Source organism: Crinia signifera, chromosome 6 (genome assembly GCF_055691185.1).
Source record: "Crinia signifera chromosome 6, ASM5569118v1, whole genome shotgun sequence".
NCBI lineage: Eukaryota > Metazoa > Chordata > Amphibia > Anura > Myobatrachidae > Crinia > Crinia signifera.
Window position 1 is genome coordinate 287840778 of NC_139222.1, and position 14081 is coordinate 287854858.

Consider the following 14081-nt stretch of genomic DNA (forward strand, 5'->3'; position numbering starts at 1 on the left):
ACTGTACACCTATTTTTTACAAATTTCCTTTAGTAAAGTTCCCCCTTCATATCATACTTCTGTCCCATAGCTCCGTTCAGCAGGGGGAGGAAGCCTGGCTCTGCCAGAGAAATGGGGTTCTGATACTGGTTAGAAGGATCCCTACCACTGCTGAACATACGTGCACTGCTTGGCCTGACATGGACAGAATGAGGTACACAGTGAGAGTGGTAGCGGTCACATCCAACCCTGCTACACCTCATCTCCCTATTGTCCTCTACCCTACCCCCCAAATATTCACACATGTGCTGTAGGGTGCAGGTCCTAGGCTCCCAGCAGAGAGGAAGGGGCCTGGCTGGAGGAAGCTGCACATGGTTCTCCTCCCTTACTTATGACACCCCTATAGCGGGGGTTAGTGTCCTGTAGTCTAGCAGCGCACCTGTGTATGGCGGGAGGCAGGAGTGCACCTGTGCACGACAGGAGGCAGGTTTCACAATCCAGGTACGTTTTGTTTGTTAGGTAATCAATAACTTCGCTATTCTTAGAGGGGCTGCAGATCCGGAATGCCAGACGTTCAATAAATAGCTGGAAGATCTGTCTCACAGGACCAGAACCAGGGGTAACAAAACGGACCCCGCTGTGCTAAGTTACATTTTGTACCCACAATGGCCAGAAAGCACAGTTGTGGCAGGGCAGGCTGGGATATATTGCTGGGTCAGTAGAACAATCACCTACTTCCTAGGCAGATGCGTCATGTTGGGTTCTCAGCCTCAACGCTCCTGTACCCTTGTGCTAGAGGTCCATCTCCTCTAGAGGATAACTATCATTACTGCACAGGATGTTCTAGGTGGCTCAGTAAGGGATATCACTAAGATCTGCTATAGCATGGTTACAGGTCAGTGTGTGGACAACATCCTCCAAGCTTCTTGTACCAGCCCTCAATGGTATAAACCAAGAACTACTAGTGCCCTTCTGGGTATCAGCGTTCTAACCAGAGACTACTTCAATCTTAGTCACTCACCAGTCATGTTCTAATGGAATGTGTCCCTAGAAGCCAACCACATTCATTCTGTACCCAGTATAATCATGGTCACACTGAATATTATAGGGCGACTTTCCTGCATCTCCCCAGGTATGAAGGTTCCGTACTATAAACACGACAAGGTCAAATATCCTCCAAATCACTTTATTTATACAAAAGCGTAGCACCAGAGGTTACCACACATGGTCATGTCACAGAAGCGTGGCACACATGGTCACCAGTCACAGAAGCGTGGCATCAGAGGTTACCACACATGGTCACCAGAGGTTACCACACATGGTCATGTCACAGAAGCGTGGCACCACAGCATAGCACACATGGTCACCAGTCACAGAAGCGTGGCATCAGAGGTTACCACACATGGTCACCAGAGGTTACCACACATGGTCACAGAAGCGTGGCACCAGAGGATACCATACATGGTCACCAGTCACAGAAGCGTGGTACCAGAGGATAGACATCACCAGGAACATCAGACTTCATGATTTGTCATAGAATTCATGATAAGCCAAAATGAAGCCAGAGACAAGATCTACGTACTCCTGGAAGGACACCTTTCCATCTTTATTCTCATCCAGAGATTTCAGGAGAGCTTCCACGTAGGCCGGATCTCTCTCGTTCTGAAAGGAAGGGAGAAGGTTAGAGGTTAGTGTCCTGCTTAGACATTAGTGGGAAGCACACAATGGTCCTACAGGTGGTGTCTCACCCATTGAGTAAGGACCAGCTGCTCCTTCAGCAGGTTCTGGAGCTCTCCCCTGGTCAGATGGTTCTTGTCACCCTCCTGGGTGGAGTATTTGTAGAATATATCGATCATTCCCTCCAGGGCGGTTACCAGCTCAGATGGCATCTCGGGGATGTATGACAATAGGGGGTGAGATCTTAGGCTGTGGGATGGTGGGACAGCAGGCTGCATAGAGGCAGATATGGGGGTTAGTAACATAAGGATGGGAAGGTCCATGCATCCTAGGGAAGAGGTAGGAGTCCTGTAGTAAGAGGTGCTGCTGGATATGGGGGTGTAAGGACAACCCACCAGTCACATACACATCAGCCTCCAGGAGCATGGAATGTTAGAACCACGTCAGGCCACCACCATTATAGACTGTCAGACATAAAATGCAGATCCATGTATGATAGGTGACAGCTGTTATATGAGCCCTACATTGCTGATAGCAGGCTGATCATTTCCTGTTTGCTGGGGGTCTATGTGTGACCCAGGTATGTACCTGATGGTGCAGTACCTGTGTCCGGGCAGCTGTGTGCTGGGGAACCAGGTGTAGCCCAGGTATATACATGATGGTGCAGTACCTGTGTCCGGGCAGCTGTGTGCTGGGGAACCAGGTGTAGCCCAGGTATATACCTGATGGTGCTGTACCTGTGTCAGGGCAGCTGTGTGCTGGGGAACCAGGCGTAACCCAGGTATATACCTGATGTTGCAGTACCTGTGTCAGGGCAGCTGTGTGCTGGGGAACCAGGTGTAGCCCAGGTATATACCTGATTGTGCGGTACCTGTGTCAGGGCAGCTCTGTGCTGGGAACCAGGGGTAGCCCAGGTATATACCTGATGGTGCAGTACCTGTGTCAGGGCAGCTCTGTGCTGGGGAACCAGGTGTAGCCCAGGTATATACCTGATTGTGCAGTACCTGTGTCAGGGCAGCTGTGTGCTGGGGAACAGGTGTAGCCCAGGTATATACCTGATGGTGCAGTACCTGTGTTAGGGAAGCTGTGTGCTAGGGGGAACAGGTGTAGCCCAGGTATATACCTGATGGTGCAGTACCTGTGTCAGGGCAGCTGTGTGCTGGGGAACAGGTGTAGCCCAGGTATATACCTGATGGTGCAGTACCTGTGTCAGGGCAGCTGTGTGCTGGGGAACAGGTGTAGCCCAGGTATATACCTGATGGTGCAGTACCTGTGTTAGGGAAGCTGTGTGCTGGGGGGAACAGGTGTAGCCCAGGTATATACCTGATGGTGCAGTACCTGTGTCAGGGCAGCTGTGTGCTGGGGGAACAGGTGTAGCCCAGGTACAGTATATACCTGATGGTGCAGTACCTGTGTTAGGGAAGCTGTGTGCTGGGAACCAGGTGTAGCCCAGGTATATACCTGATGGTGCAGTACCTGTGTCAGGGCAGCTGTGTGCTGGGGGAACAGGTGTAGCCCAGGTATATACCTGATGGTGCAGTACCTGTGTTAGGGAAGCTGTGTGCTGGGAACCAGGTGTAGCCCAGGTATATACCTGATGGTGCAGTACCTGTGTCAGGGCAGCTGTGTGCTGGGGAACAGGTGTAGCCCAGGTATATACCTGATGGTGCAGTACCTGTGTCAGGGCAGCTGTGTGCTGGGGAACCAGGTGTAGCCCAGGTATATACCTGATGGTGCAGTACCTGTGTCAGGGCAGCTGTGTGCTGGGGAACCAGGTGTAGCCCAGGTATATACCTGATGGAGCAGTACCTGTGTCAGGGCAGCTGTGTGCTGGGAACCAGGTGTAGCCCAGGTATATACCTGATGGTGCAGTACCTGTGTCAGGGCAGCTGTGTGCTGGGGAACAGGTGTAACCCAGGTATATACCTGATGGTGCAGTACCTGTGTCAGGGCAGCTGTGTGCTGGGAACCAGGTGTAGCCCAGGTATATACCTGATGGTGCAGTACCTGTGTCAGGGCAGCTGTGTGCTGGGGGAACAGGTGTAGCCCAGGTATATACCCGATGGTGCAGTACCTGTGTCAGGGCAGCTGTGTGCTGGGGAACAGGTGTAGCCCAGGTATATACCCGATGGTGCAGTACCTGTGTCAGGGCAGCTGTGTGCTGGGGGAACAGGTGTTGCCCAGGTATATACCTGATGGTGCAGTACCTGTGTCAGGGCAGCTGTGTGCTGGGGAACCAGGTGTTGCCCAGGTATATACCTGATGGTGCAGTACCTGTGTCAGGGCAGCTGTGTGCTGGGGAACCAGGTGTAGCCCAGGTATATACCTGATGGTGCAGTACCTGTGTCAGGGCAGCTGTGTGCTGGGGAACAGGTGTAGCCCAGGTATATACCTGATGGTGCAGTACCTGTGTCAGGGCAGCTGTGTGCTGGGAACCAGGTGTAGCCCAGGTATATACCCGATGGTGCAGTACCTGTGTCAGGGCAGCTGTGTGCTGGGAACCAGGTGTAGCCCAGGTATATACCTGATGGTGCAGTACCTGTGTCAGGGCAGCTGTGTGCTGGGAACCAGGTGTAGCCCAGGTATATACCTGATGGAGCAGTACCTGTGTCAGGGCAGCTGTGTGCTGGGGGAACAGGTGTAGCCCAGGTATATACCTGATGGTGCTGTACCTGTGTCAGGGCAGCTGTGTGCTGGGGAACCAGGTGTAACCCAGGTATATACCTGATGGTGCAGTACCTGTGTTAGGGAAGCAGATATACATTAAGAGAAAAGCTGATGGGAAACCACCATTACCTTACACAGTCAGGACACCCGGCTCCCTCAGAGACATGTGGGGTAATGACTGAGCCAGGTATATAAGTACCACCCATAATTGGCTAATGGGATGCACATGTAATTAGCAGTAATTAGTACACACGCAGCTGCCCTATATACAGCAATAATAATGGCCGTGTCCTCTCATCAGTATATCTATAGGGGTGAGACTCAGGCTGGGTACACACCTATAGATTTCTCTGCCCAATCTGTGCGGTGGACACCGGGATCTGGTGACGTGAGGGACATATGACCATCAGCCATTGCTCACAAACGCCGGGGACACATTGGGCGTCTGGTGAAATCCATTTGATCCAACAGATTTGTCCAAATAATCGTTCTGTCCATTTTCCAGTGTTTGGGAGCAGATGATTGGTTGCCATACGCTGCTGAACATTACCAGATTTAGGTGTCCCCCCGACATTAGTGACACAGCGCCCATAGTCTCACCAATGGCTGACGGGCAATGATCAGCTCCCGGGCTGCAGAGCTTACAATTAGCAGGGTAAGATTCTCTGTACGGCGTACCCATGGGGTGTCAGTAGTCCATTCCTGTTATCTATTGTAACGCCCGCAGAGACACCGCTCACCCGCCAGTCTGTCATACACACATATACAAGTGACGGCACACAAGGGGCGACGCAGCGGCATGTTTTGGGTCACATTTGCTTTGTGTCGCTGACCGGCTTCTGAGCAGCCCATGTGACCTGTAATCTGGTCATGTGACCACAATATATACATGGCTGCCGATTATTCCTCTGTGTACCACAGACAGCGCGTGGCCATAAATAGACTTGTCTCCTCCTTATCACTGTTATTATATATAAGCAGCATTTATATTCCTGCTGAGAGGACACGGCCATTATTATTGCTGTATATAGGGCAGCTGCGTGTGCACTAATTACTGCTAATTACATGTGCATCCCATTAGCCAATTATGGGTGGTACTTATATACCTGGCTCAGTCATTACCCCACATGTCTCTGAGGGAGCTGGGTGTCCTGACTGTGTAAGGTAATGGGGCTGGTGGGCAGGCTGGTATTTGTGGTTCCACTTGGAATGTTTTCTGCGTGTAACTTTTGCAGATGGACAAATTATGTTGGTGGGGCAGATGTAACAGGTGCATAGTGTGTGTTTTCGGTGGGGTGTGTTTAAACTGAAATATAAATTGTAGTTTAAGCATACCTCCCAACATGACCCTCTCCAGGAGGGACACATTGCTCTGCTCCTGCACTTCCCTCTTAATGTATGATTGCCATCACCTGTGCTAAACAGGTTAATTGATAAGAAAGGTGTCGCCACAGGTGATGGCAATCATACATGAAGAGGGAAGTGCAGGAGCAGCGTAATGTGTCCCTTCTGGAGATGGTCACATTGGGAAGTTTGGTTTAAGCAGTGGTGTAACAATTGTCGCGGGGGGCACTGTGTGAGTACAGGTGTCGGGGGTCTGTGGGGCTATTGTAATGCTGTTCGTCTGTGGCCAGGACTTACCTGTCTGCGCAGTGGTCCCGGCTCCCCTGGCTTCTGCTTAAATGAAAATGGACCATCATTAAATGTCCGCCCCCATAAAGCAGAGTGTTCTGAAACTGTCTGCTGTATTGGGGAGAACATTTTGTAATGTTCCGTTTTCATACCAGCAGGAGGGGAGACAGGACCGCATACAAAATCTGTGGCTCCCGTCACAGCACAGGGGCATGGGTGGTGGGGCGTTTGCTATCTTTACTGGGGGGGGGGGGGGCACTATTTTCATAGTTACGCCACTGCGTGTAAGAATAAAGCAGCCAATATTTACTCTGCACAGAAACAATATAACCCATCCAGATCTAACTGTCTTGGCACCTGTTACATCTGCCCCACCTGCAGTGCAGCATGGTTTTGTCCATCTGCGAAAATGGCATCTTTGCAAACAGTTCTGAATCCGGTTTTATGTTGTAACTGCCTCCAGTATATCCTCCTGTGCCGGTTATATCTCCCGGGGTCTCTGTGAATATCTATCCCTTACAGGAGATGTCTTGTTCCGTGTTCCCCCTTCTAGATATTGTACCACACCGCTGAGCTCCGACCACCCAGCCACAGCCCAGAGATGGCGACTACAGAGCTGGAATCCTACATTAATCGATTGATTGACGTCTTTCACCAGTTCTCACTGGAGGAAGCTCTGACCAGGGGGGAGCTGAGGATACTACTGGCGGACCAGCTGGGGGATGCCATACAGGTGAGACCCCTCTAGTGTGGGGGCATATGGCAGTGGGGTCACTTGGGGTGTGTTAGTGTCCAGCACATAAAGCAGGGGAACCCCGACTGTGGGATTCTAGGGTTATCCTAGTGGCAGATCCTTTAAGTTCTCTACTGCCCTGGGGGGGGGGGGTCCTGCACTGTGGGGGCATTGGGGCATGTTCAGTAACGTGTTGTCTGTACCATCGCCTGGTGGGAGATGAGGAAACTGTATACCACAGGAATAAGAACCCTACGGGTGATGCCCACACGCAGGGGCTGCTTATTGTGACCCTGCCCTGGTTACCTGCAGCCCTGTAACTGAATGTAGGGTTCTAAGGCTTCTTACATAGGACCCCCACCTGGTCCCTTATCTGTAGATGTAGCTAATACACGAGGTGTCCTGGACTGGTGTAACCATCTCCCTTCCTCTGACAGGGCATGAAGGACGCGTCATACGTGAACAAGGTCATGGAAGGCCTGGATGAGAACAGAGACGGCCGGGTGGACTTCAAGGAGTTTGTAACGCTGGTGTCCAGCTTGCTGATAGCTTTCCACCATGCTAGGCCGCCACGTATCTGATGTCCCCAGGGGCCACGTCTGTCTGAAGAAACATAATGTAACAGTGTTTCTGTGTCTGTCATGATTTGCAGATGTTACACAGGATGGAGCAGTGTACCGGGGGATGGGTGGGAGCCGGCCTGTAATTGGGGATGTGGGTATAATGAATCTGATTACAGGGTTATTATATGCAGCTGTGGTTCCATAACTCAGACCCCAAGGATTCCTAACTGCATGTTTTCCCGTTCTCAGCACAGATGCACAAGTGAGATATTAGCAGGTGCTCCTGCTGGGTGACCTGGGAAATGTGTCGGACATAGGTGTGTGCAGCCCATTCTCTAAGGGGGTGTACCATTGTCATCCATGATGTATACAGTGGCAAACGCAGGATTTTCAGAAGGGGGTTTCCAGAGGGGCGGAGCAAAGCATGGAGATGGACACCTAGGTGACCGAGTATATGCCTGGTCAGTTACAGTATTATAGATAGACCAAATATATATTTGAAAAAAAAAAAAAAAATATATATATATATAATTTAAATTTTGCAACAAGTTCGGCACTCGGATAGATGACCAATTGCTCCCGGTGACCCTGCCAGAAAATCATATATAGTCCAGGGGGTTCATTAAAGAACCAGGCCGGCACTCAGGGAGACTGTTCAATGAAATAAAGATACTACACCATTCGGGCGTGTGGTTGCCTGAATGGTGTAGTATCTTTATTTCATTGAACAGTCTCCCTGAGGGCCTTATTCGAGTTCACTCTTTCTGACAAAATCCTTCTTAGATGGACAAAACCATGTGCACTGCAGGGGGGCAGATGTAACATGTACAGATGGAAATAGATTTGGTGTTTCTTTGCAGGGTAAATACTGGCTGCTTTATTTTAACACTGCAATATAGATCTCACTTTGAAGTAAAACCCCACCCAAATCTAATTAGATCTGCACAAGTTACATCTGCCCCCCTGCAGTGCACATGGTTTTGTCCATCTAAGAAGGATTTTGTCTGAAAGAGTGAACTCGAATAAGGCCCTGAGTGCCGTCCTGGTTCTTTAATGAACCCCCTGGACTAATATATATATATTTCACACACATGGGCGTCAACAGCAGTGTAGACCCCTGGGCATAGCAATGTATTGGGGCCCCTACCGATCCTCCAGTGGTAGAGGAAGCTTTGATGTCCTGCGGGTGGTAGGAGGTATTATAGCAACCGCTCAGCATGTAGGGCCTGGATCAGTCATTTCCACTAATTACCCCTTTACTGCACAGATGGTGGGAGATGTGGTGGGAGAAGGGGGCATTGGGCTGAATGAAGGGGCCCTGATACATAACTTCCAGGGTGGTAGAGGATGTTTAATATGCAGAGGAGGGGTGTATAGTGGAGTGGGCTTATTATTTATCATTTTCTGGTGGGAGGACAGCTTGCTTGACTGCAGATATCTCCAGTTCCTGGAAATAGATTTCTTAGATTTTAATTGAAAAACTAGAGAATCCCACCTACCAAATGATATTGGGGATTAGAGGTTCAGAGTTCAGGAGGCAGAGCAATCTGCCAACGATACTATAAAACTACATCCAGGTGTGGGGAGCTGGAGCAGTAACCAGTTGCTGGAAGGCTGATATCTCTGGTTTTGGGAACAGTAGAGACAAGCTACTAGTGTCCTTCAAAGGGGGAGAGTCCCAGCTTTTGGAAAATACCCTCAGAAAAACAGTCAGAAAGAACCTGAAATATCTGACTGGAAATAACAATTAACAGGCTTGGATAGGGACCACTGATTTGAAGTCAGATATCTCCGGTTCCCAGTGGCCAATTTTTACAATTCTTAGACCCATGGAAAGAGGGGACCCTCAGCTTTCAGTTGAGAGTCCTTAAACTCCTGGGGGGGTTTCTGGGTACTCAGAAACCCCCCCTGCATGCACTACTGGTATATGCACTGCAAAATGAATCCCCACCACATACAGGGACAGTGTGCAAAAAATGTACTCTTTAATGCCCATTACACATTGTGCCACACACTGTACTGCCCATTACATATTGCGCCCCACACTGAATTGCCTATTACACATTATTCCACATTCTGCAATGCCCATTTTATGTTAATCCACACACATATTGCTCATTACACACCATATTGGCCATTACATGTGCCATATAAGTGCCTACATGCTTGTTGTCAGGGATTACATGCTCATTGCCAGGAGGGATTACATGCTTGCTCGCCTCCTTGCTCTGGAATGCAGGAACACACCGTGCCAGTGCTTGCCGAATCAGCATTTCCGGGTAGTGCTGGGTGCCCTGACGGATGGTATAGGTGCAGGCAGACCTCTAGCATCTGTCTCCTCTATGGTGCCATCCATTTTTGGAAGGGCTCATGGTCTGTATGTGGCAGAGACCCTGAGGCACCACTCCCCGCCTGTCTGCTTATCCTGGATCCTGATTTATTTGTTTAACATGAACTTCAGGTGCCGGATGGCAGGGGATCCAGCAGAGGGGAGCGTCTCTGACCAGGTTCCACCTCCTCTGTACACATATTATGCCGCCAGTAGCAGTACCGCTTACACATAATGCCTGCAGTAGCAGCACTGCTTCCACACAGAATGCCCCCCAATAGTGCCACACACAATGCCCACATAGTGCTATGTACACAGTGTATATGGGACTGAGCTGACCATGGAGGGAGGGGAGAGCTAGCTGCCACTCCTGCGGGGAGTGGGGACAAAGCTGCCACTGCTGGGTGGACGGGGGATGGAGCTCTGCTGGGTGGAAGGGGGATGGAGCTCCCACTGCCAGGAGGAGGGGGAGGGGGAGTGACAGATGGAGGGGGTACGGAGCTCATGCTGGGTGGAGGAGGGACAAAGTAGCAGCTGCTGGGTGGAGGAGGGAAGGAGGCAGTGGGCAGCATCTGGGCAGCTTCTGTAAAAGGGAAAGAGGAGGCGGGTGGAGTTTAACAGATACAGCTGACCCGGGCTGAAATCATGTGGAGGGGCATCATTAAGACGTGCCTGTGCACCCTTGGCACCCACCACGCCTATGATCAGGGGGTAATGAGTGCAGCTAACATATGACCTGGGAAATGTCAGTGGGTAATGAGTACACTGGTGCATATTGCCCGCATAATCCCTTGGGCCACACTTAAAGCTTTGTGGGGGCATCTGTAATTGGTGCGGTGCCCATAGGCCCCCTGTCAGGGGTGTTAACATCTCACACCCTGTGCCCATGTTCTCCCATGCTTTCTGCTGGGAGAGCTGGGCAGTGCTAGAATCTACAGCGCTCAGCGGGGGATGGAATTTATGCTGAATACAGACCCCTTCCCCTCTTCCTATCCCCCTGTGAAGGGGAGACCAGAGGGCCACCATTGTTCCACCATGGCACCGTCTCTCCTCCCCCAAAATAAAGGTCATAATGCCCAGCGAGCCTCCGATGCCCTAAGAAATCTAGAGAACTCTAATAATCTGTAAAGGTGACCATACACGGCTCCATCTTCAGTGTATGACAATCTGATCTTCTGTGAGCCGTCCCAGGCGGCAGCACCTCATGCAGCCTATTCACAGGTGATGTATCGCATGTGGCTACGTTCCCTGCCGCCGGGAGGATGCTGAATCTGGAGATATAATGGCACAAAGGCAGGGATGGTGTGAGGGTTCTCTGCACCCCAAGAAGAACTTCTCCTACTGCCCACAGCCCATCCCTCTCCTCTACACACTGAGCTTGCTGGAGGTGCAGGACGCTAGTCCATCTCTGATGTTTGTTTAAAGCGGTGGTCAGGGAACTCGGTCCTCATTACCCCACACAGGGCATGTTTTGCAGGTCTCCTCACAGAATCACAAGTGAAATAATTAACTCCACCTTCGGACCTTATAAAATGTGTCTGAGTAATTAGTACACCTGTGCACCTGCTGGGTTACCAGCAAAACATGTGTGGGGTAATGAGGACCGAGTTCTCTGACCACTGGTTTAAAGGGACAATCATTTACACCAGTGGTTCCCATCCTGGGGTGCGCTGCAGACAAGTCAGGGGTACTTGTAAATAATATTGGTAATGGTAGAAGTCTCCTGATGGTGGAAGAGGTGTAACATTGCCATGGAGATGATCCGCATTACATCACTTCCGAGTCCATCACCGGCGTCTCGTCGTGCTTTGGCCCAGCCAGCAATCCCCTGAAAGCTACCGGCACTGCCCTCAGACATCAGCGGTCACCTATCCCGCGCTAACACGGGGAGAGGAAGCAGCGGCATTAATCCTACAAGCATTAGCGGGAACCCTGGAGATATTACACAGCCATTGGCCAGACACAGGGGGCCCAATTCCTGACCGCACACTACTCCTTACATAAGGACATGCATACCAGGCGCTTCCACTCATAAGGTCTGTGGATATTTCATATTGAGAGGAGGGGTACTCATAAATGACAAGCCTAATCAAGGGGTACGGGAGAGAAAAAGGTTGGAACCTCTGATTTACAGAGCAAACACCATAGCTTGCAAGTGATCGGCACATTGATACATTGTATTACATGTCCCCATTTATCTCAATGTCTACTAGCTTGTGTAGCTGGGGTGGAGATCCCCCCCCCCTTCCCCAGTCAGTGCTACGCATAGTGGTGTAACAGCAGATGCAACCGCTATGGTGTATGGCAGCCTTAATACACAGATGATATTTCGGAGGAAATTTACTAAAGGAAATTTGTAAAAAAAATAGGTGTATCTGTATCCAGAAATAGTTATTTTTTACATTTACTATACCGTAAATATGGCAATTAGTATTCGTATTGATGTGCTATCAATACGAATAGCCGTATTTTTGGGATAGTAAATGTCAAAAATAAGTGTATTTCTGGATATAAATACACCTATTTTTTACAAATTTCCTTTAGTAAAGTTCCCCCTTCATATCATATACTTCTGTCCCATAGCTCCCTTCAGCAGGGGGAGAAAGCCTGGCTCTGCCACAGAAATGGGGTCCTGATACTGGTTAGAAGGATCCCTACCACTGCTGAACATACATGCACTGCTCGGCCTGACATGGACAGAATGAGGTACACAGTGAAAGTGGTAGATGTCACTACCAACCCTGCTACACCTCATCTCCCTATTGTCCCCTACCCCCCAAATGTTCACACATGCGCTGTAGGGTGCAGGTACTAGGCTCCCAGCAGAGAGGAAGGGGCCTGGCTGGAGGAAGCTGCACATGGGCCTCCTCCCCTCTTATGACACCCCTATAGCGGGGGTTAGTGTCCTGTAGTCTGTTAGCGAACCTGTGTATGGCGGGAGGCAGGAGTGCACCTGTGTATGGCGGGAGGCAGGAGTGCACCTGTGTATGGCGGGAGGCAGGAGTGCACCTGTGTATGGCGGGAGGCAGGAGTGCACCTGTGTATGGCAGGAGGCCGGAGTGCACCCGTGTATGGCCAGAACCGGATTAACAATGGGCCTGATGGAGCTATTGCTCCAGGCCCACTCTCCAAATAGGCCCATTTTGTAGCTGAGGGTCAGGACTTTCCAACGAGACCAGCCCCGCGTTGCTAGCCCCCCAGGATCCAGAGATACTGCCAGGCAAACCTGGAACGTTTTCCCCATAGGATAACATGGGACCCGCTAATTCTGACCTCCACCCGATTCCAACGGCTGCCAGTTCCCCCTCCGGCATCACAGAAACTCGAGGTTGATCTCAGTCGAACCCAAAATGCTGGGCCTTCAATCTGATACCTGGTTCATATGGGTTCATTGGTTCTAGAGATATTGCAGGTAAAACTATTTTTTTTTTTTTTCATTTCTGAAAAGTAATTTCATGGCTGTTCATGTTGTTTGAGGACAGATTTCTCTGGAACCAAACGGCCCAGTTTCACGGGACCAAAATCATTCGAAGGCTACATGTAAATGGGTCAGTTGGTTCCGAAGATATAGCTGGTTGTTTAAAAGGGGGCGGGGGTTGTTTTCTCTCCCCCTCACACCAGAAAATGCAGGGACTAGGCTGGTGTAAAAGGGGCCAGTCTGAGAATGTCCCTGCATGATCCTGGGACCATTTTCCCTGCATTTTCTGGTATGAAAGGGGTATTATTTCAAATAGCCGGGATATGCAGTGCTCAGAATACAGCCTGGCAGCCCCCTGCTCTCTGCCCGGCTGTTAATGGCTGTCATTTGTGCCCGGCGGCGACTGTCCCCCAGTTACCGCAAGCATGTATTCCCCCTTGGCAATGAGCATGTAATCCCACATGGCAATGAGCATTGAACCCCTGGCAATGAGCATTTAGGTAAGCAACACTTATGTAGCATAATTTTTAATAGGCATTATGGTGTTTGGCATAATACATAATGGAGATGGTGTGAGGCTTAACATGTAGAGGGCATTATGGTGTAAATTTTTAATGTGTGCCTTTGGCGCGCAATGCCCCTATTTATGAAGCATATTGCTCAATCTGTTTGGTATAGTGCAGGCATGTCCAAACTATGGCCCTCCAGCTGTGAAACTACAAGCCCCATCATGCAATGCCACAGTTTTGCAATTAGGGAATGCTAAAACTATGTCAAGGCATGCTGGGACGTGTAGTTTCACAACAGCTGGAGGGCCACTGTTTGGACATGCCTGGTATAGTGTGTATTTGGCTCAATCCATGTGGCAAAATGTGAATTTTGCCTTAATCTGTGTGCCATAGTGTGAAGTTTGTCTCATTCCATGTGGCATAATGTGTAAGAAGCAAGTACAGTATCCTCAAACTGCGGCCCTCCAGATGTTGTGAAACTACAAATCCCAGCATGCCTTGCCACAGTTTTGCTATAAGGGAGTGTTAAAACTGTGGCAACATCTGGAGGGCCGCAGTTTGAGGACCCATGATT

General features: G+C 50.1%; 2 protein-coding genes across 5 annotated transcripts; one reads left to right on the top strand and one right to left on the bottom strand.

Moving 5' to 3' along the window:
- Window positions 1-1149: 1149 nt before the first annotated feature.
- Window positions 1150-4502, bottom strand: LOC146007329 (protein S100-A1-like). 2 transcript variants are annotated; one of them, XM_083145676.1, is made up of 3 exons: window positions 4453-4502; window positions 1728-1928; window positions 1150-1641 (listed from the first exon to the last, which is right to left on the bottom strand). In XM_083145676.1, exons 2-3 carry the CDS (start codon window positions 1866-1868, stop codon window positions 1501-1503), a joined length of 282 nt encoding a protein of 93 aa, XP_083001802.1. In that variant the 5' UTR covers window positions 1869-1928; window positions 4453-4502; the 3' UTR covers window positions 1150-1500. The 2 variants fall into 2 exon arrangements, with proteins under 2 accessions (XP_083001802.1, XP_083001803.1); XM_083145677.1 differs by having other exon boundaries at window positions 4458-4477.
- Window positions 4503-5345: 843 nt separating this feature from the next.
- Window positions 5346-7315, top strand: LOC146007330 (protein S100-A12-like). Of its 3 annotated transcripts, none has more exons than XM_083145679.1 (3): window positions 5346-5482; window positions 6509-6688; window positions 7126-7315. In XM_083145679.1, the coding sequence occupies exons 1-3, from the start codon at window positions 5411-5413 to the stop codon at window positions 7267-7269; spliced, it is 396 nt and encodes a 131-aa protein (XP_083001805.1). In that variant the 5' UTR covers window positions 5346-5410; the 3' UTR covers window positions 7270-7315. The 3 variants fall into 3 exon arrangements, with proteins under 3 accessions (XP_083001805.1, XP_083001806.1, XP_083001804.1); XM_083145680.1 differs by having other exon boundaries at window positions 5375-5487; XM_083145678.1 differs by lacking the exon at window positions 5346-5482 and adding an exon at window positions 5790-5899.
- The last annotated feature ends 6766 nt before the right edge of the window (window positions 7316-14081 follow it).

Coding starts and splice junctions, on each gene's coding strand:
- LOC146007329 (XM_083145676.1), bottom strand. CDS start 1,868: ATGCCATCTGAGCTGGTAACCGCCCTGGAGGGAATGATCGATATATTC. Junction 1,642..1,727: donor AGCTGGTCCTTACTCAATGG/GTGAGACACCAC, acceptor CCTTCCTTTCAG/AACGAGAGAGATCCGGCCTA.
- LOC146007330 (XM_083145678.1), top strand. CDS start 5,822: ATGTGTCCCTTCTGGAGATGGTCACATTGGGAAGTTTGGTTTAAGCAG. Junction 5,900..6,508: donor ATTGTCGCGGGGGGCACTGT/GTGAGTACAGGT, acceptor TCCCCCTTCTAG/ATATTGTACCACACCGCTGA. Junction 6,689..7,125: donor AGCTGGGGGATGCCATACAG/GTGAGACCCCTC, acceptor TTCCTCTGACAG/GGCATGAAGGACGCGTCATA.